Source organism: Athene cunicularia (assembly GCF_003259725.1).
Source record: "Athene cunicularia isolate RWA chromosome 1 unlocalized genomic scaffold, athCun1 chr1_part2, whole genome shotgun sequence".
Lineage (NCBI taxonomy): Eukaryota > Metazoa > Chordata > Aves > Strigiformes > Strigidae > Athene > Athene cunicularia.
The window spans coordinates 18784071-18812042 of record NW_020799092.1 but is presented as its reverse complement, the minus strand read 5'-3'; the positions used below and the strand labels follow the sequence as shown (position 1 = coordinate 18812042).

The 27972-nt window shown below is 44.0% G+C and overlaps 1 protein-coding gene across 1 annotated transcript in view; it reads left to right on the top strand.

The window, feature by feature from the left end:
* The first annotated feature begins 542 nt into the window (after positions 1–542).
* The window catches only part of PAH (phenylalanine hydroxylase), a 34766-nt gene continuing 7336 nt past the window's right edge, over positions 543–27972 (top strand). Inside the window, exons 1-7 of the mRNA XM_026867836.1 lie at positions 543–653; positions 10995–11178; positions 19840–19928; positions 22021–22088; positions 24868–25064; positions 25428–25563; positions 26855–26924. Of these exons, the coding sequence (XP_026723637.1) occupies positions 552–653; positions 10995–11178; positions 19840–19928; positions 22021–22088; positions 24868–25064; positions 25428–25563; positions 26855–26924 (846 nt within the window). The 5' untranslated portion in view covers positions 543–551. The remainder of the gene's footprint in view (positions 654–10994; positions 11179–19839; positions 19929–22020; positions 22089–24867; positions 25065–25427; positions 25564–26854; positions 26925–27972) is intronic.

The window sequence follows — 27972 nt, the reverse complement described above, 5'->3', positions numbered from 1 at the left end:
TTTTGTTGTTGTTATTTTTTTTTAAAACTACCTTCCATAACCCTCTTGTGAATACCACCTCTTCTGGGGCTACTTGGAAGGTACAAGCAGATCTGAAGGGAAACATAGATCATGGACTACATCTCTGCACCGAGCTCATCTACATTGCTCTGCTTAATCCTGCATGTTAATGAAAAGAATGCCCGAGGGAAGGGCTTTGGGCTGTAGCTGGAACTGAAGTGCAGTAATGTTTCCAGTCATCCCTGAGCTTGATATACTTGAGAGGTGAAGCAAGGCGGAGATGGTAATAGACTATTTTCATATCCTTTTTGACTACCTCACTCCCACATGGGCCTTAGTTTGAGAGAAGGGATTTGTCTCTGCCATCAAAAATCAGAGCAGCCCCAGAGCTGCTCTACTTCTGGCAGCAACAGTTGCCTTGATTCCGGCTTGAGGCAACTTTATACCCTCTTTACATTGCTGATGCCATGCAAAATGGAGCAAAGCAAAACTGACTCCTAGGGTGAATGTAAATATTTTTGTTTGTTTGTTTTCTTTTCTTTCAGGAATCTATGTACATTGAGGAGTCCTCAAATAAAAATGGTGTGATTTCTTTGATTTTCTCTCTGAAAGAAGAAGTTGGGGCATTGGCTAAAGTTCTCCGCACATTTGAGGTAAATATTTTCCTTCAGGAGACCTGACCAGATCTTTAAATTTTTGAATTGCAATAACATTTGTTCAGGCTATTTGTGGTCATGTTTATGATTCCATTTCATTGCCATAATGGGGGAAAGCAGCATGCATTTACTTTCAGGGGTTAAAATCCCTTAAAGTCTTGGCGTAGAAGTAGCCTTTTTAAGTTAAAATTTGATTTCAAACTTTTAAATCAAAACCTCTACTTTTAATGGGTATGAGGGTGGAAAAAATGCATATTTTCCATTTAAGAAGAAAATATTCCACTGTAATTGATTGAGTAAGAGGCAGAAGTGAACTGGGACATAACCTGAGATTGACATCCGAGTATGTATATGTACAGGAACACGTACACGTACACATACACGTGTACATATACGTATATGTATAGAAAGGCAAATATGCATGTGAGCCCTGTGACTCACAGTACACAGGTTGCATGAAGTATTTCTGCTGATGGCAGCTACCATCCTCTTAGCCCTTGTCCACCACAGTAAATCTAATATAAATAAGCCCTCATCTCCTACCAGTGGTACTTCTACCGAGGTGGCAGAGAGTACCTACAAAACAGCAACCAAACGACAGCGCTTTGTTTATGCCAAAGGGACTCAGCAACTTGTACTGGCTGATTTGGAACATTTTTGAGGAAACAAGAAGCCATTTACCTTTCAGGACACTATGTGCCTATTTATTCTTGCAGAAATATTTCCCAGATGTCATGGAAGCTGTTTAAAAAGCACAAAATCCTTGTAATTCAGAGTGGTTGTGTTGCAACACACAGAGCTGTGTACTCTGCACTCTCACGCAAATACACTGTTCTATTGGCTTAGTGACTTGGGGTTTTTTTAGAACATCATCATGTAATTGTTGTGCCTGAAAGCAGTTCTTTCTATAGAACACTGTAAAAAGTTGTGGCCTGCATACTTTCCATTCATAAACATAATTGAGTAGGAAATGAAAGGTTTGTGTGGTATTAGTACAAATGAAAAATCGTTATGAGTTATAGGACATATTTGATTCATTAAGATGAAGTGAAATTCATACCAATGTCAGTCAGCAGAGCTCATCTAAATCTGTGAACTGACCACTGTAACGCAGTTTTGCAAAATGTCCATATGTCAGTGGCGTGCATGTCTGTAAGTGAATTAAGGAGACTGTTGATATTCTCTGGTTAAATGTGCTGCTGACTACTAACCAAATCGCTGTCATGTCTAGAGGAAAATCTGCAGGGGAACTAGTATATGAAAGAGAGAAATAGCCACTATTGGATGTGATTCTTCTTGCCCCAAAGCAGGTACCTAAACCCAACTGGCTGAGTCATGGTATTCCCCAGTGGCCCTGATGGTAACTGCGGGGTTGGGTCTCAGCCAAAGATGTCTGCTCTGATGGCTGGGTGGTTTCCCAGCCCAACAAAGCCAACTCTTTCTGTGCAAACCTTCACTGTCCACCAAGGCTTGTCAAGAGATGTGGCATAGGTGCTCTTATCTCAGTTTTGCATGCTGTTGGCAATGTAGTGGGGAAACAGATGGATGGCTGGAGGAAAGGGATTTAATGGCACAAGCCTGACCTGCAGCTGTAGCTTCTCAGGGCTGTCACTGGTGAATTTATGAGTGCTGGGGTGTCTAAACCAGAGCAGCCGTTGGGCTATTCTAACTCAGTGTGAAGGACCTCACCCTCTGTGCAGCAGTGTGCATGGATGGCTGAGATAACCTCCACCCTTTCCTACTTGGGCCATGTTCATGGTGCCTCAGAGTTACAGACTGCGCCCAGTGGCATCCACAGCGGAGAAGGGGAAGATGGTGATATGCAGGTGAAGGGTGGGGACAGGAGGAAGACCTCAAGAGGACTTTTTCCTCTTGTACCCCTTCCCTGCTTAATAAAATCAACTGTGAGATGCAAGTTAGCTACAAGAGTTAGTTCAGACTCTCTGTTGGTGGGCTCCTCTGGGCAGGGAGACCTCTTGCCTTGTCCCCAGGGTTTCTGTCATCGGCTGGGCGCCAGCCCAGGGAGATGCAGTGGGTTTGTCTCAGACGGGCGGCGCAGGGAGGAAATGTGGAAACGGCTGCTCTGGCTGTCGTTGCCTCATGCAACCACATGAAGTAGGAAAAATAAAAACACAAAAGCCACAAAATATGATCACACTGTTCCCTGGCGTGGACGCAGCATGGCAGCATCGACGCCCACAGAGGGCCAGACCTTGTGTGGCCTCTGGTGCTGATGGCCGTGTGTGGCATGTTGGGAGCCTCTCTCATCCTTGCTGAGGCTGGGGGCTGACCAGGGGTCTCTCTGGGCACTCGCCGTGGGAATGCAGGCAGAGAGCACAGCTCAACCCTCTCCTCCTCCCAGCTTGCTCTTGGGAGTGATCAAGGGACAGTGCCTCCAGCACTGGCTTTGAGGATTTTGCCTCTTCTCTAGCCAATCTATAAAACTACTCTGGGAAGTGAATGGAGGAGGAGGAGGGTTACATGAGCTGTAAATATGAATATCTTAAAAATAAATCCTCTCTCAAGATAGAGAAGAAAGCCTTGAAGCAAGATCCAGATGAAGACACAGGGAATTGAGGGGGATACCTAAAGAAAGGAGAGATCTCATGGTGCCATCAGCAGCCAGGCTGTCTTTCTGTAAAGGAGGTGTCTGTGTGGACCTGTGAAGGTCTATCCTCTCCTTGGTTTAAGAGCTGGAGGAAAAATTTCTATTACTCTGTGAAGGCTGTTCAGTCACTCTTGTGTCCCTGCCTGGGATGCAAGAGCATGTCCTCACTCCCAGGTTCACATCCTGCCCATGTCCTACTTCTGTGCTGGGGTGAAACTTGCCCAGGCATTAGCCTCCACCACAGCTTGACTCCACGGGGAGCAAGAGCCCAAAGAGAGCTGTGCTGTGCTCCAGCCTGGCCCTGCACCTGGATAACAGGAGGTCCAGGACTTCTGGCTCATCAAGCACCATGGCTGCTCCCCAGTACAGATGTAATCTGTACTCACCAGGAAGGAAAACCTCCCAGGGAAGGAAGCAGTGTCCAAACACAGCCCAGGTGAACTGGGTGAGCCCTCATTGTGGGCCAGGATGGACTGAAGGTAGGAGAGCCTTATATCCAGGTAGGGGAAGGGACAAGGCCAGTGGCTTGTGCCAGAGAGAGTGCTCACAGCACAGAATTTTATCCTGTAACTGAGACACCAAGTTTAAGAGACTTTCAATGTGTTTTGGGGAAACATTAATGTTTGTCCTACTCAAACATCCCTCAGGGTTGATCATGCAGTTGACAGAGTGCTGCATGATCTCACATTTGTATTTTTGCTTGAAGACCCAAACTCTTGCTTTCTGTTCAGGTCCCAGCTTCAGACAAGTGTGTGGCTACAGTGAGTGACAACTGTTGTTTTTCCTATGTAGCTTGAAGACTTTTCTTCTGAGGAATATCCTCTATGTACTCAGCTCCTTATGTCTCCGTGCTTTATGTCCAAAATATACTTGATTATATCCACTTTTTTCTTATGTTTACTCTTGATTCATACTCTCTCTAATGAGTTTCAGTTGTTGGGCCAATGCACAATGTCCAAAAAGAGCAAGCAGTCTATGGAAGAAGGGCTGGACCCTCAGAAGAGCAGGAACATATTTGAAGAAAGACTATATGGCTTTTTAAGTTGAAAAGCTTTAATCTTTATCTGTTCTAGTGTTCATGCAACTTCCTTTTAGTTCTGCTTGGGCAACACCTCTACCCTTATTGCAAACTTGAGAATGGCTGTAGTGACGGATGTCACTAGTGTAGGACAGTTGGGTAGCATAAACCCAGTCTTTACCACCTTAATTTTACTAGGACCTGCAGTACACCAGGGCACTGCTTGGTGCAGCCGTATGCTGTTTATCTGGTTCATGCTGTTATAGAAGATGGTAGCTAGGAATCCAATACTCAAATAAATACTTTTTTGAAACAAAACATTACACATAAGTAAAATATCATGCTTAAATTCAGGAAGACAGAATAGTCATTGTGGAATTATATTTCTTTTTTGATTCACTGGACACATCGAGGAGTTACAAAGTATAAGTCCAGGTCAGAAAAAGATAGAAATTTTTCTTATCCAAACTGAAAAAGTAAAGCAGAGCATTTGGAGTTAACTCAAGTGTTACACTTGATGGAATGTTTATTTTTCCCTGTAGTGATGGAAACCTGTTGAAATTGAGATCTCTTTTTTAAACAGCAACGAAGTCCATTCTGAAAGAAAGAAAAAAGAAATTGTCCCCCCTCAAAGACTGGCATTTCCAGAGTTAAATTCAACATTAAAAAATATCAGAACTAAACATTTCAATATGTAAAAAGGATTGCCCTCAGTTTTAATTGAAAATTTTCCACATGAATTTATGACGATATTAACCTCCTCAGAAGTTAATTTCCTGATGGATTTACAAGTAGAAGGACACATGTCAGCTGTAGCATGTAGCAAACATTGGGTTGGAATATATTACAAGTTTGATCAACTCGTTCTCATAGAGGAGCCTTCTATGTTCTTTTCACTGATGTGACCTTCCCAAGAGCAGGACTTCTGTACTAGGTATGGCTGCCAGTGGTGTTACTTAAAATGAGTAGGGCTCTAGCTCAAAAGCAGACTCATAGATTTGCACCGAGTAGTACTCCTGCTCCCGGAGTAAGTTAGTGCTCTGTGGGAAGACTGGATGAGAGTAACAGGCTATACTAAACGAGAACCTGTGCTTTTGAGAGCCAGCAAAAATGACCGTGCTCTTTTTCTGTTTAGGAGGTTACTTTATTCAACAGAAAGTCCAAAGTGACTGTTATCTCTTTGTCCCTCAGGAGGTACTGGCTTTGTAGTGTTTTGGGTTGTTTCCAAATCAGGAGAAGAGAGCAGTCACTTTGGCCAGGGGGTGTGTTGGAGATGTCTGCAGGGATAGGTGAACAGGCTAGGTGTGCCGTCTGCAGGGATAGGCCAACAGGCCAGGCATGACTCTACCAAAAGACTTGTTTTTTCATCACAGCATGCATATGAACAGCTACAACATTTTATTACACCTCAACTCACTGCTCCAAATCTGTGTCCTCAGTCTGAGCTCTCCTCTTTCCAGGGACAAGAGAGCAGGGCAACTTGATCTAGTAAACTGACATGAGTTTAAAGAGAGGAGTGCCCTCTTATAAGGTGCTTGTGCAGTGACACATACACTTTTTGGGTTGTCCCACTCCACGTGTTTTGTGGCTAGATTGTGCTGAATGCCTCATACCAAACTTTAGGGTTGGAACATAAGTGCCATGTGATGGACACCAGGGCTGCTCCAGGGCTGGCTCCCCTTTGGAGCTGTTTGCTGGCACCAGTCAGCTCTGGGTCCCTTTGCCTCTGTGAGTTTGTCATGCGAGGAAGACCCTAGCAGATGTGAAGGAGAAGATAGGGAAGTACTGTCTTCAGCTGAGAAGTAGACCCTTGGACAGTAAAGCTGAACCAGATGTCTGTCTTTGCCTTCACTTTGGGAAACCATGACTGAAAGCATTGCTGTAACTTCCTAATTCCCCTGATCTCCTGTGAAAATTAGGCACTGAGTTTCTACTTGTGCTTCCAAAAGTGTCCTTTTTTTTTTTTTTTTTTTTTTTTATCAGGAAGGTGCAAATAAATCCTTGTTTTGGGAGATTTCACCCAAGTTCTCAGTGAATGTGATTAGTGGCACCATAACACTGTCAACGGTTCTGCATCTGGTAGCAATGTGGGGTCTCCTGATGAAGCCAAACTTAATGACAACAGTCATGTAAACAAGCTGCAGATGGATTTCACAGCTGTACTCAGTTTTAGCAGTGATATACAGGAGCATTTAGAAATGCGTAAACAGCGGGACATGTGAATGCCATGGGAAGCAGTAGCCCATAACATTCCCAGAAAGTATCCATCCCCACTGGAAGCTTCTTCCCCATGTAGCTATGAAAGCACAATTTTTCTTTTCCAATGATCAGGCCATTAAACTCTGAGGGTGGGACTAAATTCTCTTGGCAGTGACCTCTGCAAGACTGCTGATATAGTATAACATCAGGCTGGTTTGATCTCACCAGTGTGGGGCAGCTAGAGCACGGGAGGTGTTTGGTCAGGATGGCATAACTGTAATAACTTGGGGAAGGGGCTGGAGCTGCTTCATGGCCTCTGTGAGGGACCCAAGGCTGAGATCCAGCACTGTGGGGTGAGGCAGGAAGGGAGATGGGCAATCTCCTCCTGTATCCATCATTGCCTCTGTTGTAAATTGATATCTATATTACTAACCCCTGTAATTAAAAAAATATGATTTACACAAAATGGACTTAGTTCTAACTTGATTTTTGAGCTCTGAGAACATATCTTGAGACCTCTCTCTAATGGACAGTGATAGAGATACAGTTAACTTGGTGATTCAAATAATGAAAGCTGAGATCTTTCACCCCCAAGAGTGGAGGTTTTAAGAAAAAAAAGCAAGAAATTTGGAGTAACTTCTGCTAATTTCAAGGGATCTGGCAATACTGTACTCCTGCAGTCTCTATTAGGTGTTGCACCTAATGTTACCCTCAGTCATCAAGGCAAAATCTGTTCTGAGTTTTTAATACTTGCTAAAAAGTGTGTTAGAAATGTCCTAGTACAATGCTTTGAAAGAAATGCAAAATGAACAGCTACCCCTCCTCTACCAGCACAGAACAACTCCAGCAGATATGTGGTTGTATGACAGGATGTGTCCATGTAGGAGAGACTGAACCTCTGTGCTGGTCATAAACTTGAGGAGAAGTAGAGAAGCACTAGCCTGCTGCAAGGGCTTTGCAGCTGCAAGTGGATAATGAGGTGAATTCAGCAAAGATATGTCTAATCTCTAGCCATGGATTCATCTGATTTCTACCAGCTCTCAAATGAAGAGACCAATGTTAATAGTTCAGGTGTGAATCCAGTCTTAAACATGTGATGGCCCAGATTTTCCAAAACCAGTTAGGTTAGGAATTAGGTTCCATCAACAAAAAAGAGCTCAGAAATCATGAAGTCCCATAAAATAAAAACAGAATTCCTAATAGCTGTCATTTGAGGGCATATATTACCAAAATTTCAAGCTCTACTAAAAAACACAGATTGAAAAACTGCTCAAAATAAAGAACTAAACCAAAAAATGCCCCTATTCTCCTTTCTCAGGTAACCATTTGTCTCCAGAAGTTGGAACTTTAAATAAAACATCAACTACTGTGAGAATCTTGATGCAATGGCAACATTTAGCCATACTGAGGATACAAAAAGTTTTGAACCATGTGAAACTATGAAGATTAAACACTAGATGGAGTAGTTGGACTAGAATGAAATTGAGATTCGTAAAGCAACTCTAGTAACAGACCCATTGTAAATATTTTGAAATCAGGGGCTTAGTAGCAAGGCACAGCATGTGAGAGCATGTTTCTCCAGGAGCGCCAGTTCAGGGAGTTGGACATATGCTGCTGAATTCTTGCTGTGAAAACAGCCACCAGAAGGGTTCTCCCTTCAGCTTCTCTGCTGTGAGGTCCTGAAGCCTCATCACAGAGGCAACGGGTTGGCTCTGCACATTGCTGAGCTGCAGGCACCTCTCAAATAAACAGCAAACCGGCTTCACACTCTGCAGGAAGCTGTTCTGCTGTCTCAGGTGTAAGAAAGAACCTCTTTCCTCCCTGTTTTGTTTTGTTTTGTTTTGTTTTGTTTTTCCTTTTTCCTACCCTTAGGTTGTGGTGATAATCTGAGGGGCACTGATGCTCCTGCTGCCTTAAGCATGCCTCGTGGCCACCCTGCAGCTTGTCTCTTCATTCCCAACCCCTGCATCATTCCCTCCATTTTGTGGGCACCGCTGTTTGTGCAGCTGCTCTCTAAGCCAGGTGGGAGATTTGGTACAGTGGAAGTCCCCTGGCCAAAAAAAAAATATAGGATATAGTTGAAGTACCCATGTGATCTCTCAAACAGTTCTGCTGTCTCCAGGGGAGGGATGCTGAGGCAGGGATGAACACTTGTGGGTGTGGGAGGGAAGCAGGGGATAATGACTACCAAAGAGAGGTCCATGTTATCATAGCCTCTGCAAGATGTAGAAAGCCCAGTCAGGGCCCTGGATCCCATTGCTCTGTGAATCTACACGGAGGCAGAAAACAACACCCTGACGTATCAGTACAAGGTAAAGCAGCACCTCAGCGTGCCTGAGCCGAGCCTTTGACAGGAGGAGACTTTACACCCACTCTCCACCTTTGTGAGTGGCTATGCAGAGTGGCCAAATGGCCAAGGGCTCTGGATGCCAGCCCTACATTGCCACAGTGCTCTCCACGGAGTGACTGTGGCAAGGGTGCTGGCAGCCCCCTGTGCCTGATCTCTGTCAAAAGCTTTCCAGCCCCGAATCCTCTGAACTTCCAGCTCCAGGCAGACCCTCATCCCAGTGCCTCATCAGGCGGAGGGTACAATGTGCTGTCTGTTTGTGAAATGGGGCTCTGGAGGCCTAAAACAAATTGTCCCTGGGGCCCAGGACAGTAGTGGTCATTCTCTCCCTGAGTCAGCCCCGTGAGGACACAGCATCTCTCAAGAGCAGCAGTTGGTGAATGCGCTTTTGACCTTTTCAACTTATTGTATTGGTATCTAGCCAAACAATTTAAGTTCATCTGTAGCGTGAGACACTCAGGAAACTGAGGAATGACATGCATGCTGTTTCCTACCAAGTAATAAACTGCCTTTTGTGATGGAGTGAATGAGGGCTTTGCTGCTGATGGCCAGATGCCCCCCTGTGCTGTGCAAGCACTGTGAGGAGCAAAGAAAATCTTAAAGGCCTTGAGAAGCTCAAACTAGAGGGAGGTACAGAAAAAAACCTTCCCTCTTTCTTCCCTGTAGATCACAAGTAGATCGTTGCAATGTTTCTTCATGGATGAAATCCTGACCCCACTGCAGGAGGGGGTTTGACACTGACACCAGCAGGGCCATCATTTCACTCCATGTAGTATGGGGTCTTCTTAAGACTGAAAGCAACAAAACAAAAGCTTCTCCAGAGCTGCTGAGCACTGTGTGTCAGCTCCTCTGAGTCTTCCGCAGTTGATTTTCAGGCCCAAATTTCCTCCAGGGGTTTGTCTATCCCTTCCAGGGCACAGAAGCCAAGACCTCAGTGTGCTGTGGTCATGGCTCCAGTGTGAGCCTAACAGAAAGGTTAGGTGGTAAAACCAGCAACAACTTAAATCTAAAAGGTTTTTCTCAAAGAAAATAAAGTAATATTTTCATATTCAAATTATAGTGCTCAGGAAAACATCAACTAAACTGAGGTAGATTTTCTTGGATTTGTGTTTAAGTGACTGGAAAAATAGGATTTTTGGCTTGTGGTTATGTTACACATTGACATGATGGCATGTCTGAGGTCAGGTACCCACTGGCCACAGTCATCAAGACTACAGTTGCTAGTGATCCCTTTCTTAAGACCTAGGAGGCATTGCTGCGGATCAGTGAAGATATCTGGTGAGATGGAATTGAATTTCTGTACTAAAGAAAATCTTCCCTGTGAGAGGGATCAGACTCTGGATCAGTTGCCCAGAGAGGTTGTGGAGTCTCCAACTGTGGAGATACTCAAAACTCGACTGGACACAGTCCTGAGCAGTCTGCACCAGCAGACCCTGCCTCAGCAGGCTGCTGAACTAGATGATCTCCAGAGGCCTCGTCCAACCTCAACAACTCTGAGATTTTGTGATTTTATGATTCTGTGATTTAGAACAACCACATTTTTATTTGTACAAACCTGGGCTGCCTTTTTAGTGCAGATCCACATTTCCCTTTGGATGTCTGACCAACACCTGCTCACAGCCCTGGAAACTGTGCAGGTGGCTTTGCAGGTGACTGTGCAGTGGCTTGGCAGAAGCTTATCGCACAGGGTGCTCAGCTGCTTGCTTTGCCAACCTCCTTTCAAGATGCTCATAAATACAGCATTCACTTTCTCATGACAGGCGTCCCTACAGGTGGAACGCCTAATTCCCATGTTGATCCTGGGGAAATATTCTTGTCTACACAGACAAGCTTCCATTATGTACTTGCAGTACTGGAGTCACCAATTACAATACAAAACCTGTTCACAACATGTGTCCTGCTTCCATCTTTTTCAAAGGTTTATGTAGTGCACAATCTTCATGTTGGTGCTCTTCACAAGGGTTAATCTTGCATCCTTCTCATTCTTCCTTTCTGTCTGTCTTCCTGTTGTGAAAGTCCTCAGTCCAGTGGCCACCAGAGGCAAGTCTCTACTTTTGAGTTATTTGGATTGTATGATGTGGGTGGCTGACTGACACATGAATTTTAGCAAGTCTTTATGTCATATTTCTTCCCCCAAACCCTGTGGGACCAAAATCTCTCTCACAGGAAAAAGATATAAACCTGACCCACATTGAGTCTCGACCTTCCCGTCTCAACAAAGATGAGTATGAATTTTTCATTAACTTGGAAGGCAAGAATGTCCCAGCACTGGACAAGATCATCAAGTCCTTGAGAAATGATAATGGAGCAACAGTCCATGAACTTTCACGAACAAAGAAGAAGGACACAGGTAAGGATACATTGACTATGATAACATTGACAAGGCATATTAATGTCACACACTTAAATGACGTTTTCCTGCAGCAAAGGAGGTGCTCCTGGATCTGTATGGGTGCATTTCCCTCCCTCCCTCTGCCTATTTTACCTGTGTTGTAAGCTTCTTCATTTGGAGATTTTCTCTCAGTGTAAATTGCCACGCTCCTCATTTTGCCATGTTTCTGACTAGGTCTCTTGGGAACTGGTGTTACGGTGTTATGTTGTCATCTGTCTGGTTGGTTGGCAGCACTCACAGTCTCTTAGATGCTTTGTTGTGTGGTAGCTTGTTACACTACCTTCAGAAGTTAACAGGGATCAAAGGATGATTGGGGTTACAGACTAAGGGCTCAGCTTGTAAATACCTAAGCAGTGGTGCAGGAAGTTGTAGGTACATCTATTTTCTGCTCCCAGCCTCTGCCCTATTTTAAAATGGACAGCATTTATATACAAAGCTTTTGGCAAGTCATGCAGGCTGGCAAATTTTGTTCTTGATGTACACCTGTAATGTGAAGAATAACAGGGGTGCAAGTGAGACCTATACCACCGTGTTCAATGCAGATAGGTTAGCTTATCAAGCCCAAGGACATGTCCCTGTGTCTCTGACTACCATCCCATAGTCTTTGGATCACTGAGCACTGAAAGCCATTGCAGGGCTTGAACACTTTTAGCCTTTTCTTATGTTCTCTGCCCGAACCAAAGAACTTAGAAGAGAAACAACAAGGATCTCCATGTGGGGTGCACCACATCTGTCTCGTTACTGTATGCCTTGATTCAAAAAAACCCCACAGGAACTCAATCACAATCTAAAAGGGCAAACAGTTCCAGCAAAATCTGCAGCTGCATGCATGGACTTGGCTTGCAGATGGTAGATCAATTAATTACCCTGAGAAATCCAGGCCTTGATCTGCCTCTTATTTCCTCTCACCCAATCCCTATAACAAATCTGTGTCTGTTCAGTTCCCAACAGAGTCAAGCTCCTATAGAGCCATTTTGTGGAAAAACGTCACCTATTGAAGACTGTCTTTCACCTTCCTAAGGAAGGATGACTCCCTGTAGTCCCCAGGGAGGTCACCAAGAGCGTGCCCTGGAGACATTCACAATGCCTGTGCATTGTGCATCCTTGCTGGGGTACTGTTCTATTTTGAACATTTATCCCAGAGATCACTTGTAAGTGAAAAGATGTATTTTAACTTCTAAGTGATACACAGACCCTGTGAACCCTGTCAGACTTCACCATTTTGTGTAGTGAGTCCATTCAGAGTCAGTCCACATACGGCAAGCACTGGCAGGTGAGTACATTATGATTGTGATAAAGCATCTTAAAAATAAACATAAATTTTAAAATCAGAAGATAGGGACAAAAGTGCTGCAAGGGGTTATGTGGTCTGTCCCCTGGCAAAAGGCAGGACCAGCTAAACCACCATCTGCCCTGAACAGTGATGTCCTGGGCTGCCCGGCTCTGCCCTGCGGGGCTGCCCTGCTCTGACCAGTCTTCCTTGCTGCACTGAGAGCTGATGGCTTCTCCCCCTGCCTGCCTTGGACATGGGGAACAGAAGATACTCTTCCTCCTCAGACCAGCCATTTCGGTCTCAGGTGACAGTATCCTGCTCAACCTCAGCCCTCTCCTCTTGGGGCACCTGATTTCTGGGGTCATTGCTCTTGTGGTCTTCTCTGGAGTGTCTCCAGTAGGTTAGATAAAACCTAAATATAACTATGGGCTATAAGGACTCTATTGCTCTGGTAAGCAATTCATTAACCATTTATTAAACCAGTGCTTGTTCATTTGTTGCTTATTAGATAGACCCTTCACACAAAGTCCAGATGCCTTCCAGGTTATCCTTATTCAGGTAGGAACTGATGGTAAAGGGCACTATAACAAAACAAAAAGTGTCAATGAAGTGCTGTCTCAGTGCTTTTCCCCACACCGAATATCTCCAGAACCTCACAAATCATGCTGGCACAAACCTTGTGCAGCAGAGGTAACAAGAACCCAGTCCTGTGCAAGGCCTGGTAGGACTGGTACCATCCTCATGGGGCAGAGGGAGGGATTGCTCTCCTGCAGTTCTCGGGGTTGGTATGTCCCTCTGAACACCTCGATTTACTTTCCAGTTTTGGTCTCGTGGACCCTGGCTGCTGGCTGCTGCAGCCCCATCCTTGTGGGACCCTTGCACCTCTGGGCGAGATGAGAGGAGGGGAGGAAAAGTCCCCATGGGGTGACCATCCCCCCACTCCCTGCTCTCCCTCACACAGGTCCATGTGAGTCCAACACCATCCGTCTCCCCACTTTTTGGCTTGTGGATGCCCCTCACTCCTGCTATTGAGACTAGGGAGGCTCTGCCACTCACTTTGATGGGAGCAGGAATAACTCTCTGTTCCTGTAAGAAATTCATTGGAGGTCAGTTGTAATTCTGCCATCAGAGAGAAATACAGAAAGATTTTCTGAGTTGTCCATGCTCCTAATTCTCAGAGATTTGCTGGAGTTTAGGCTGCTCAGTACAGTGGTGGCTGTCCAGCACCCAGTCTGAGACATCCTTAAATGCCTCTTCAGATAACAGATGTGATTTTAATAGGATTTCAGACTTTAAATACTTTAGGTCTGGATCTTCCTCTTCCTTCCTAGGAACAACATGAAAGGACATTAATACCTTCTTGAGATCAGTGCTGGTAATCCTTTTACCATTTCCTTTGTGTCCTATCCATGACATTACATTTGAAGATGAAAAAGAGGAAGGCAGCTACTCTTTGGAGTCAGTTCTCTCCATTCATGAGATGAAGGCACAAAAGGTTGATTAGGTGATTTATGATCATGTCAAATCAAAGAGGTTTTCTTTTGGGGGCTTTTTTATTTCCAGAAGAAAGCTACAGGCTTAGAATGGCTTCCCATTATTTCTGTTTTTCTAATTATTATTAAGAAGTTAAAGTTGTGTACAAGCATAGGCCAGAGTCAGCTAGAGATACAGCTCTAAATATTAGCCATAAAAGGCTTGTGAGTGAAATTCTGACCTCACAGAAGTCAAAACTCCTGTGGTCAGCTGTAGGATTAGGATTTCACTGCATGTTACTGTGTTGATCAAAGGTTTTTTGAGCTAGATTATCCTGTCAGTGCTGCAGAAAGGGAGTTGATCCTCTTCTGTCTGAGAGGATAACTTGTGCTTGTTTGCTAGTTTCAGTAATTCAGAAATAGTATGAAGTGGGAGCAATTTATTTCCAAGGAAAGAGAGGAAGATTGATATTTCTTTTTGCCCTTTGTCTTTTTCTTTTCTTTTTTCTTTTTTTTTTTTTTTAATTTCAACTTCTCTTATGAGCAGTAAGGGTCCAGTCAAACTGAAATCCCCAAAGAGCCATATTTTGAAAGGTCAAACAAGCCCTGCTTAGGGGATGAACTGTGGGTGGCAAATTCTGGGCTGAGGCAGCTAAAAGGGCAGAGTGAGATGGGAACAGCCTGAGCTGTAGAAAGTGTGGTAAGATGATGTCCTTCATCAGTGATGGCATTAACAAATAACAGGCCTTGTGTTGCCTTTTAGGTCATCTTGCCTTTCAAATATATCCTTCTGGCAAATCTGGTCATAATCCACAGATGCTTTCATGTGAAATTTTATTCCTAAAACACAGAATGAGAGTAATATGTTTCCAGGGAGCAAAAACTCAGAGATATGCTTTATGGGGCTATTGTCACACTCTTCTCAGTGGGCAGGTAGAGGCTAGGAAGGTTTTCTCCTGGAGGCAGTCTGGGCTCCCATGTGACTAATTCGTTCCCTGCTGTCTAAAGATGCTCTCAGTCCTTCCTTGCTAAGGGTTCATTTTGCTCATGCTCATGACTTGAGAAAAAAGAACCAACCCTATTTTGTTCAGTTTCCTGTAGGAAACACACAGTGCCATTCTTAGGGCACTGCTTTGTTGACAGTCAGAGGAAATTTCTGTTTTCTGCCCCTTCTGTGTAGTTCAGTGTTAAACATGTGTAAAGGGCTTTATTTGGCACAGGATAAATTAATGGCTTTTTTTTTTTTTTTTTGTCTAGTCAATATAACTGCTTTTAGGGTCTTTCCTCAATGAAATGCAAAGTGTAATTTTGGTTTCTCTTTGACAAACCCAAATAGTTACAAATACCAGATTTGGCTCAACAGTGTAATTTTAGCTAAGAGCAGGCCAGCAAAATGCTCTAAATCCAAAGGTAGTTTTAGAGCTTCAGATGAGATGGGTTAACAGTCACTGGGCCCAAAATGCTTTGTAGAGATGGGAGGATTTGTTGTGAAAACACAGTGCATCTCTTCATGGCTCTTTTTGGAAACAAGCTGGGTATCTGCAGTCCACTTGCCGCCCATGAATAAACAGAATTAAATATTATTCTTTTGCAACATTAGGGAAATGCAGACAATTTATGGCATTTCTGAGACAGGCTGGGAGCTGAGGTTCTGTAGGACCCTTGTTTGCTAAACCCTGAGGCTGGCCAAAGTATTTGGGGCTGCTTAAAAAAGGGCTAAACCTGGGCCTTGAACTGCTATAAATTGCATAGACCTGTCTTTGACCCTCCTCACAATGGTCCGAATGGAGGAGTTCTGCAGAAGTCATCACTGCCCCTGCTTTGCTGCCTCTCATATAAATGGCTTATTAGCATTCTGCTAAACATTTGACCCCATGGTAATTTGGTCACCACTTGGGTGTCCAGCATGATCCCATAAATGCTGCTGTTTCACTTACAGACAAATCAATATTTATTACTGATCAGCCCACGTTTGCTCTTCAGACCTTCACAGAGGCCCAGTGTTGCAACAGCTTGCCCTGGCAATTCATTAATGGTGGTGCAGACAGACAGCAAGTCTGGCGGAGTAGCTGGAGGAGGATGTTGCAAACAAAATATGGGATAGAATCAGCCAGGGGGTAATTTGATTTGATCTTTTAAATAGTTGCTGGGAGGGCTGGGGACAGCCTCCTGGCACACCACAGCTAGGCAGAAGACCCAGTAGCTCTTTTGCACCTTGGTCCCTGATGAAGGGGCTGTATGAACTTGCTGCAGTGCCTGCTGAGGGGCTGTGTATTCAGGACCTTCGATCCTCATTTCCACAAGAACTGAGTAGGCTCAGGACTTTCTAGGACCTGACAACATTAGCCATGTTGTAGCAAATAGAACTAAGCATCCTCAGGATTTTCCTTTCACAGGCTGCCCCTTTCATACAGATCTGCAAGCTTAGAGCTGCTCTCTCTCAGCTACTGCTGATGTGTAAGAGGACCTGGGAGAAGGGCAGAGATCTGCTGAAAATAGGGTCTGCATGCCTAGAGAATAAAGTGCTGCTCCTGTGTAGGGGAAAAACAAGCCACTCATCCCCATGCCCAGGACTGACACCACATCAGCTCAGGAGTCAGTCTTTCCCAAAGTTTATCATGAGCTCTGCACCAAGTGCTCTGGTGATCTTGAGAATAAAATGTACTTAATGAAAGTAAGTCACTGTTATATATTAATTTTATCCCTTCTTGAAGTTGCAAGGATTCAAACGCTGTCTACTTAGACTCTTCTGATTCAGGGCAGCAAAACTGTACAGGCATCACTGCTGAAATCCACTGCAGACTTCAGCCCCCACCAAAGTGTCTGCACAGCTCGGACACTCCAGGTCATGGTGCGTCTCTGAGAATAGTGGTTATTCACTCTAACACTGGAAAATTCCTTGCTGTGGGGCTGCCAGACAGGTTTGGGGTTGGTTTTTGTTTGTTTGTTTGTTTTCCCAGTGCCTAATCCCAAAACATTTATCAGTGAGCCTCACCCCAGTCTGATAGTGAGGAGCCTGAAACATAGATCAGTGAAGTGATTCTCCCACTGTCACACAAAGTTCAGCAGCAGAGCTAGAAAATAAACCCCATGCCCAGTTGCTCATATAGAATTCAGGGGCAGGGTGGGTGGATGTGCTCAGCCTTCACCTGGTGTGAGTGAGTAGTGACTTCTCTCTAGGACTCAAACACACCTTTTTCGACTCAACCCCTCTGACTAGTTTAACTCAAGGGGTTGGAGGTGCAGGAAGGTTGCTAACAGCAAGGTGAGAGAGTATTCCTGGAGAAACTAGAAAGGTAGTGGCATACCCAGCAGCACATCAAGTCTTTTGGGAAGATCTTCCTGGGACTGCTGCTGCCATCTAGTGACTTGTTCAGGTCTGGTTTTCAGGGCAAAGCAGGAGGGTGTGCCTCTCGGAAAGCGGGGGACCAAAACCCACTTGTGCCGGGCGGGAGAAGGGGAGCTCTGCCCAGCCGGGTCTCTGCAGCCCGGGGAGCCCGGGATGCCCTCGGCTGGCAGCCACCAGCTGCCTGCTCTCCCTGGCCTGCTGTGAGGGCTCCCAGCGCGGAGTGTTGGATGGAGCCGGGCTGGTGGTGGGACAGTAAGTCGGGGGAGCGAGCACCCTGCGTGGGGGCTGAGCTGCGGCCGCCCAAAGCGTGCCCCGTAAATCTGCTCTTATTGCTCTGGCCCCTCCGTGCAGGCGCCTCGCAGAAAGCCAGCGCCACAAGTGCCTCCGTGTTGTCAGGCTCAGCAGAAAGCAAGGCTGAATAGTCCTGGAGACAGAGTGATCTTCTTATCCCCTAGGTGGTCCATCAGGTCTGGGATGAGCCTCATCAGCAAGACACGGCAGGGAGCTCCTGCAGCAGCTGCCGGATGGGGATCAGGTTCACTTGGCACAAAACCCCAAATGGGGCGGGGATGCAGGCTGAGTGGCAGTGCTCCCATCGGAGCAGAGGCACACAGGGGAATGAGCTGCTTTCCAAAAACTGACTGAGCAAGTGACACCCATTTGTGCAAGAAAGTCATTAAACAAACTTCAAACATTTTATTGATGGAGAGACTACTCAGACCAGCAAAATTTTGGGTGATACCGGCTTTGAAGTCTATGTTGCTGACTTGAGTGTGGGGAGCATATGGGACATGATTGGATGGCCTGAGCACGGGGTATATCCTTAGATGGAGGTCTTGTGCCCTTTCTTTAGAAAAAGTATGGTAGAACTGGAAGTGCTGCAGAGAGAAGTGATGAGAGTGCTCAAAGACAGCCCATGATTTCTGTGCCTGAAATACAGAGGCAAAGTCTCAGGAAGATGGATGGTAAATGGAGAATCTGACAGGGAACTATAAAATCTTAGGTGGCCTAGAGAAGGTGAGTAACAGCAAATGATGTTTGTATGCAGGAACTAATTAACATCAAATGAAATAATCAAGTTTAAAACAAAAGGGAGTAATATTTCATATCACATGTAAAGAAATGATAGAGCTCAGTGCTGCGGAGTTTCCTGGAGTCAGATGTGTAGATGGGCTCAAAAAGCAAGTAGTTATATTTGTGAGAAGGTCATCACAGGCTATTGAATTCAGGAATGGCTACAGCCTCTGACTCCAGCAGGAAGTAAGGGAAGGGACAATGAAAAGAGGTAGGCAGCTAGGGTCAAAGGGACAAAAATGTAAGGGGCAGCAAGCTGAATCCAGCAGCACTGTCAGCTCCCAAGATGTGCTCAGCTGCCAGTGGTACCTAGTGGTGGTACCTACTGATGCACTTCCTGAAGCGATGATGGGGCAAGGGAGGGGAAAGGGCCCATGGTCTCTGTGCTCCCTGCATTTTTTCCCTGTCTCAATACTGCAGAGGGCTGGGGTGGCCAGTCCTGGTGATGGCTGACAAGGGGGTCTCTGGCTTGGTATGCAACTGGATCCTCCTGGAGGAGATAGAAGAGGGAGCCGCATCCTGGTACAGCCACTGAATGTCTGTGCCAAGACTCTTGCTGTTGAGGGGACATGTGGCAGGGGACTGCTTGGACCGCTGGATGAATACACTCATGGCTCCAGGAAGGAGGTTTTACCTGGGATGATGGCTCCATGTACCTCACGAGCTGCAAAGGGCTTCTCCTTTTAGTGCAATTGCCATGAAGACACTTGCCTTCTGCTTTCCTCTGTCTGAACAGACCATATCTGGAAAACCCTCTGATTCTTCCTTGCCCTCTGCCTTATGTCCTTCTGTAAAGGGAGAGCCACATGGGCATTACTTGCTGTGTAGTCAGTGTGATCGCATTTCACATCCTGCCTGCACCATAGGCAGTGTGTATACTATGTGAGTTACAAGGCGATAGAGAACCAGGCATAGAAAGTTAATTAAATTAATGCATGATTATATAACGACTACAGTAATACAATGCTAGTCTGAGGTGTCAGTGTGCCATTTATAATTTTATTTCAGCATCCTAGGTCTTAGAGAGATATATTCATGGGAAATAATTCTGTATCCTTCTTATTGTGAGGTTTCTCACTGTTCCTTTGAAATGTCTGATTCTAACTACTGTGAAAGGAAGGATAATCTGGAAAGATTCCCACATTTTGGTAAGCCAGGAGACCAGAATAATAAACAGAAAATCATAAACATTACAAGCCAGCTCTGTGCCAAGGGCTAGACGTTCCTGATGTTCTATATTCTTCCAATAGTGCAAACCAGCCACAAATTCAAGACAATTTGCAGGGTTTGCTCTTGCCTCTGACTACAGGGAAAGACCATTGCTACCCAAAGAATTTAACCCCTTCATGTGTTTCTTTATATTTATGATGAAAAAATGGAAAGACCATAAGAAGGCCCCAAACCAAGTAATGAAGAAACATACCAGTCTCTATTCCTTTTCTGTTTTGCAGTGCCATGGTTCCCAAGAAGTATCCAGGAGCTGGACAGGTTTGCCAATCAGATCCTCAGCTATGGAGCAGAATTGGATGCTGATCATCCTGTAAGAAACAGACCTTCATTTTTTTAACCTGTTTCTAGTTATTGGGACAGAGGTTTCTCTCGTTTAGATTTGCTCTGCTTGAAGACAGAACTAGTAGACTAAGTCTCACATGGTATAGGACAAGACGGGTACCATATTTCTACAGTTAGAATCACCTCAATCCCTGGTTATGAAGAAAATCAACCAAAGGTTCCTTTAATTTGAGCAAATACTAGGAGACCTTAAAAAGTCGTAGTGGTCATCAGAGCACAAGGTCACCAAAAGAACACCTCTAGTTTCTCAGGTGGCTCTGATGTGGTGACTCCAGACTCATTTAGTGAATCGCTAGCAACAAAAACTCCAGAAGCAACACATCATAGCCCAGAGATAGGAAGACTGCTTTTTTCATCCTTGATTACATACACACAATTGAGCTTAGTGCCTTGTTATGTGGTTGTTAAATCTGACGTAATTCTTTTATGGTGAGACACAACAAGAGGAAAGGTCCTTGTTTCAAAAAGTTTGTGATTTAAACGGTAGGATCAGAAAGTTTTGTTCATTGGCGCAGCTGACAAAAAAAATTTATTCAGCAGTTTTTCAGCTCTTCCAGATACACGAATATTTTCTGCCTCTATTCCCTCTCCAAGCAAACAACAACTTATTTTCATTTGTCAAAACACACTGAGTTTCATGCAGTGAAACAGAAATTGCTGCTATTAGTTTAATTGAGATAGGGTGATTATAAATAAATTACATGCAGCGCAACAAAAATTGCTGCTATTAGTTTAATTGAGATGGGGTGATTAGTCATTCACTACCTATTGCTTAATTCGAGATGTGTTATGTATCATGTACAATGATTCATGATGTTCAGTGTGGTCATGTGAAAAGCAGAATGAAAGGAGATACAGTGAGTCAATGGCCCCCTTGTGTGTCATGCGGGAATAGACCAAGATTGTATTTGAAAAAAGAAACCAAACCGAAAGATATTAAAAGGAATGAAGCATCTTTGCTCCAGTTCCTAGAATTAGTTAGTGAACAGTTTATGCCTTAAAAAGGAAACCCAGCTTCTGGGGTAAATAGGTGTGACAGTAAAGGGTATTAAAGGAACCTGTGATTTTAGTAGTTAAGTGATATGGGATTTAATCACAAATACCTCTATGCCAAGTTAATCTTGGACATTTTTTAGTCCATTGTCTGCCTCTTTTTGACTCACAGTCTTAGATCTCCACTCCGCTTCAGCTGTTTCCTGTACTTGGTTGTGTTTCATGGTCCCTCAGGCCAGTTGTTGCTATTTGCCCTACAGAAGTGTGTCCTAGCTTGGAAGGACGTTTCTCCACTTTAGCTGGTGAAGACACTCCTAGCCCTGAGGAACTTTTAGTCTAAATAGCAGGCACACTGGGATAGGATAATGGTTATCCTAGATGAAGGTTTAGGGATTATATTTCTTATCCCTATTTTTATTGGTAATTAACTGCAAAGGTCAAGCTCCCAACCACAAGGTCTATTAGACATTCTCTGTAGTAATTAAATCCATTGAAATGGTTGAATTTGTAGTGCAATTAGGGATTTTTGGCCTGCTAAGTGCCTACTGTTCTTCTAACTGTTTGAAAATGAGCAGCTTTAAGCATGATTCATGCTGAAAATCCACCTAAAAAGTCTGACTGAGCTGATGTGTGTGTTTCTAATGTGTTTTAACTCTGCTCCTCTAGATCATCCCAGCTGTGCCAGGAACTGCAACAAGCTTCATGAGAAACCAGGAGGACATGGTTATCTGAGTGCCATTAATTCAGCATATTGCTCTTGTGGGAGCACCTTGTTGGTGCTGTAAAGGAGCATGTTTCCGTTTTTTTTGTAGCAAGTGAAAATGAAAAAAGAAAGGACTTGTGTGGGCAGGACCTGCTGGGAGGCTGTGACTGAATGGCTGCTCTGGTGGCCCTGCAGACTGGGAAGGAGTGGTGCCTTGTGTGCGCGGAGCTGGGCAGGATGGAGGCAGCTTCCCCAGTCATCCACTTGCACTTCTTGGACTGGAGCAGCCATGCCTGAGGGTGCTCAGGGAGAGGAAGGCTGTTCACCAGCTACACTGCCACTGACCATCGCTGTTTTTCTTTAGGGGTTCAAAGATCCTGTGTACCGTGCCCGGAGGAAAGAGTTTGCAGATATTGCCTACAACTACAGACAGTGAGTGCTCAGTGCATTAACAGAAAGCAAGCCCGCATCTCCTGCCCTCTCCTAAGGCTCTCACCCTGATGGCAAACCCTATTCCTCCTCAGGCATCCTCCTGCTGTTGGCTTTTCTCTGCCATGTGTTTAAATCTTCCTGTTCATGCATTTATCCCCAAATCGCAGTAAAACAAAACTAAATCATTCAAGGCACACATTCAGAAGAGGACACTGCCTCCCTTCTTTCCCCACAACACCCCTCTTCCCCAGCTTTGTTGTCTAATTGAGCAGCAGACTCCATTGCTACTACAAAGACCTGAGCATTGAATAAAGCCGCTTCTGGTATTCTCCCCATTAAGCCAGGGCTGGGGGAGGAGTGCCTATCATTTACATTAAAGCAGGAGCTGCACACACTATTAAAATAATGAATAACTTATGGTTCTGATGCTAATCTAGCGCCTGATACTCTACTTTTATCATGTCTGACCCAGCTGCAATCTGCAATTTGGGCTCTCATTGACCAAGAAAAATAAATGGAGATGATAAATTCAGTTAGAACAGGCTTGCTTGATTGCTTTCAGTGATCAGATCTGGAAGAGATAAAATTCTGTTCCCAGAGCCCCTCACACATTTATATCAGTCCTTGTGGGCCTGATTCTTGCTGAGACTGGTAAAAATTGTGATTGCAAAGGATAAAGTAACATATGTTGTACATTTAGGGCTCCACTTTGTACAGGACTGTGATGAAAAGATAGCCTCTGAGCCAAAAAGCTAATAATCTAATCACAAAATGAGAGACAAAAAGTCAGGTGAAAAAAGTCAGGAGCCCAGTTTGTAACTAGAATATTTGGATAAGACTTTGTGGCCGGATGTGGATGAATGTAATGCCAGTTTATAGGTATCCCACAAAAGATTTACCTTTCCTGCATAACGGATAGAAAATTCTTGTATCTAGTTTGCAGGCTTTCACCAAATCCTACCTAGAAATGAGACAAAAAACACGTTAACCACTCCTTCCCCCGAGATTCAAACTGAAACCATTTTAGGATGATGAAACCATTATATTCCAAGATTTGACTAATTAATATTTAGTCTGTTATCCAGATACTCAGACACATTGGAAACAGAGTCTATACAGACCTGGACCTATGTGCCAAAAGCACCTTTTATGTAAAGTTCCTGGACTTTCCAATTAGGTCTTTTGGTAACAGAGCAGTAAGAAGTGTGTGAAAGCCCATGTCTGGGCTTCTGGGGCCTGTGGTAAAGAAGCATGTGTTTTTTGTGACTTTGGGTGTTGATTCAGGAAGGCCTGGATGGATCCGTGGTTTTGCCCTGGGTGTTACACCTGGTGGACATGCCTTTCAGGGTCTACAATGGGAAGGAGAGATCGAGGGCGTGTCTCTAGCGTGAAGGGACAGAGATTCAGAGAACTAGGCAGGAGGAGAGGGACAACCAAAGTTATCCGGCTTCATGGGAAGTATCTGAAAAGGTAAATGTGCTTAGCTTGTGAAGGTGCTATCTAGCTACAAAGGTGAGGTGGGTCTATGGTGTTTTGTCTTGTACTCTTCCTCCCACCATCAATTCCATCCTCTTCTGTGTCCCTTCTTTTGCATCTATTTTGTCCTTTTTCCTCCCATTGTTTGCCTCTCTATTCTGCTTTTGCTCTTTTGCCTTATTTCTCAATACATTTACCCGTTGCTTTTGTTGAATTCCTTAATTTCCCTAACTTCTCTTTTCTTTGCTTTCTCTTCCCTCTGCTTTCATTTGCTTCTGGCTCTGTTGATCCCTAAAAATTTTTAATTGAAATTTGAAAGGTTTTTAAGCCATAGCTTTTCCCTGTAGCCTTGGAAGTCAGTTGAGGATTACTTAGGAGTGCTATAGGAACAACAATCCCACAGCAATCCTCATAATTCAACATGCTGTTTAAAGCTCCACAGATTAAGGAGGGCTGCTACAGAGAGACAGAAAATGATGGTGCTCCAGAGGAGCTGCCCTGAGGCTCAAGGAAAAAATGAGGGAGTGGGAGATGGTGGGGTGTCATCAAGAGTTTAACAATGGGTCTCTGGGGCTTGGAAAGCTCCAGCATTATTCCAGCAGTGATGTTAACCCTATTAAGTTACTTAAACCCCTTTGATTTTTCAAAGCTGCTGGATTCACCTATGGCCCTATCATTATTGCTAAGGAATTGACTATTCACAGGAGGCCAAAGTACATTGCTTGTGATTGTCTAATTCCTGCTAGCTTCAACATGAGCTAAGCACATGGAGGCCTGAGGGTGGGATTTGACTCAAAATTACTCATTACAATTATAAAAAGTCAAACTGGCTGGAGTCTGCATCTGTTACAACATAAAGCACAGATCAGAATTTCTCTGCCCCTTCAACAAAGAGAGTTTTCTGGAGCTGATGGTTTCCCTGTTGTAACCAAAACAATTAATGTATAGTGTATTAGAGCAAGAAATACGACAGCTGTTCCATATCTAGAAAAGCAAATAACTTGAAACCAAGAGGCAGCAAATATTTTCAGAATAACATTTTGATAAGACAAAAGAGCACTGATTTATTTTTACCACAGTAATGCAAAGAGTTGCCCAGAGGCCAGTATCTCATGAGGTCAGTAGAGTCCTTTTCAACCTGTGCCTAGGGGCAAGTGAGGCTTCTTTTGCATCTGCATGTCAGATCAAAGGCATCTCCCTCCTGCACCAGTGGCTCCTGGCCAGCCAGTGTAAAGCTCCTGAGTATGATGCTGGTGGCATGGGACATTGTCACTCCTATGGAGGGTGTCCATTCTCTTTCCAGTGGCCAACCTATTCCTCGAGTCACCTACACAGAAGAAGAAAAGAAAACATGGGGCACTGTCTTCAGGGAGCTGAAGAGTCTCTATCCAACTCATGCTTGTTATGAACACAACCATGTATTCCCACTGCTGGAGAAGTACTGTGGCTACCAGGAGGACAACATTCCCCAGCTTGAAGATGTTTCAAAATTTTTGCAGAGTAAGTTTGAAGCATATAAAAGAACCAAATCAAATTAAAGACTTCAGCTCTCGGTGGGAGTGGTGCTTCCAGAGATGGAAAATCAGTCCCTGCTTTATTACAAGATCCCTGTTGTACTTGGGCACATCACTTAGCCTGTGTCCCAGGCCCCTCTAGAACTTTCAGGGGTACAATAGGACAGATGCTCAGATATGGTGATGGTGGTATGCATGGTAGAAAATTCCCTCCTCTTTCACAGTTAAACTCTGTTTAACAGAAGGAGAGCAAAGAAATCACTTAACAACCTTTTTCCACTGTGAGGAGTCTGGATAAAGATAAATCAAACTAGCTGTTTTTAAGATGCCTTTTTTTTTGTCCTTTCAGCCTGCACTGGATTTCGCCTGCGTCCTGTTGCAGGCTTGCTCTCTTCTCGGGATTTCTTGGCTGGGCTGGCGTTCCGAGTATTCCACTCTACGCAGTATATTCGCCATGCATCCAAACCAATGTACACACCAGAGCCGTAAGTACTCTGGCACAGAACATGTGTAAAGTTGCAGCAGAATAACAGCAGGGTCAGCCCAACTGATAATAACCACCATGGGACTCTGAAGCACTCCTGGGAACAGAGCTAATGAAGAGCAGCCAAGCAACTGCTCTCTGCTGAAAACTCTTTCAGAAGATTTCTAGTCTTTTTAACAAGCTGCATTCTCTTCTGCAAGTTCTTATGGGACAGTTTTGCTACTGAAGGCATGCTTGCATGGCAGCTGGGACATGAGAGAGCACTGTACAAAGGCATTTAGCTTAGCTATTAGCACCCAAATAGTGGTGTGAAATTTAGTTCAGGAATGACTCAACATGTTTCAAGCAAGCTTCTGGCAGCAAGATAGAGGAAGACCAGATCATTGATCCCTTCTCTGTTTCAGTGTTATGCTGTAATGTTTCTCTCTGTTCCTGTCCATTGTTGTTTTCCACTTGTTTTCAAAATGTTTTCATCCTCTACTTTATATTGTTGCAATTCTTCTTCTTCTCCCATACCATTTTTTTCCTCTTACTTCTTCCCACGTCCTCCTTTTCCCCTCCATTTTTCTATCCCTCATTATTCCAATTTTCCTCCCTGCTCACCCCATTCTCATCTTGCACAGACCGACTGAAATGTGTTCCACAGACCTGGCCCTCCTGAGAGCATCTTATTCTTCTTTCCTTTCCATCTCAGCAAATCACTTCTTTGTCTTTGAAAAATCTAGCAGTTCCTAGGTGTGTTCTTCCCTAAACATGCCTGTCCAGCTCCCAACTTCAGCTTGCAATGAAAATAGTCCTACCTGAGGAAGGGTGAGCTTCCGCCTCACACTGGGAGGCTGTGGTACTGAACAGGGACTAGAGTTGAGATCTTGAGTTATATGTTGACACCATGGTGAATTGTTGTGGTAGCCTGAACTTCATCTAAAGAGGTTTCTTGTCCTTGAGACTGAAAAGTCCATGTTCTCTTTGATGGGGTGATTTCTGTCTGGGCTTTCCTGAGTGGGGCAGACAGTTGAATGGATGGTTTTCTTCCATAAGGAAAACCAAATAATGTATCAGCCTTCCTCTGAGGGATGTATGATGGTAAAAGCACTGAAAACCCTGGAGTGTGCAAGAGTTTCCATCACAAGAATAATTTTAGAGCAAAATATTTTCCTATGAGACTTGAGCATTATTTGCTGGCAGGAGCAGATGCACTGCACTCTTGACCATGTGCTGACTCTATGGCATTCATCCAGCATTTCTGGACTTTTCCTGAATTAAAGTTATTCAGATGTCATGTTTTCCTGCAGTGATATTTGCCATGAGCTGCTAGGACATGTGCCTCTCTTTGCTGATCCCAGTTTTGCTCAGTTCTCCCAGGTAAGTTACTCAGTGGTTATACTCTATATAATTGAACACACCAGAGACTAATTAATTCAGAGGATGAACCAAGAGCTATGAGGGGTGGGGTGGATTCACCTTTAAGCATACTGTTTAAGAGTGGCTGAGGCTGATTTATTTGTTGCTTGAAATCTTGACACAAATCACTTAGGTGAACTCATACACTCAAACTCCAAATGTCTGTCTTGTGTGAGTTGTTTTTTTACAGGCAAACCCTTTTCAAAGCCATCATCTAAAAACCTTTTTGAAGATGTTGATCCTTCTGAGCGAAATTAAATGGCTCATGAATCAGATGAATTATTGCCCCACCATGCAGTCCAAATGTTAGAGAAAGTGGAGAGTTTTTTTTGTTTTCTATTGAAGCCACAGAGGAGGCTGAGTAAAGTGAGGAACTGTCCCAGCTGCAAGCATGGGAGAAGGCTGGAGAGGAGCTTTCTCTTTAGTAGTGTTAACGTCTCTGAAAAGAAGCCAGACCTCAGTGAAGGGGTAAACTTTTTGCTGCATCTTACCAGAAAACATGAAAAGATACAAAGACAGAAAAGTCATAGAGACAGGAAGAAAGAAAGAAAGAAAGAAAGAAAGAAAGAAAGAAAGAAAGAAAGAAAGAAAGAAAGAAAGAAAGAAAGAAAGAAAGAAAGAAAGAAAGAAAGAAAGAAAGAAAGAAAGAAAGAAAGAAAGAAAGAAAGAAAGAAAGAAAGAAAGAAAGAAAGAAAGAAAGAAAGAAAGAAAGAAAGAAAGAAAGAAAGAAAGAAAGAAAGAAAGAAAGAAAGAAAGAAAGAAAGAAAGAAAGAAAGAAAGAAAGAAAGAAAGAAAGAAAGAAAGAAAGAAAGAAAGAAAGAAAGAAAGAAAGAAAGAAAGAAAGAAAGAAAGAAAGAAAGAAAGAAAGAAAGAAAGAAAGAAAGAAAGAAAGAAAGAAAGAAAGAAAGAAAGAAAGAAAGAAAGAAAGAAAGAAAGAAAGAAAGAAAGAAAGAAAGAAAGAAAGAAAGAAAGAAAGAAAGAAAGAAAGAAAGAAAGAAAGAAAGAAAGA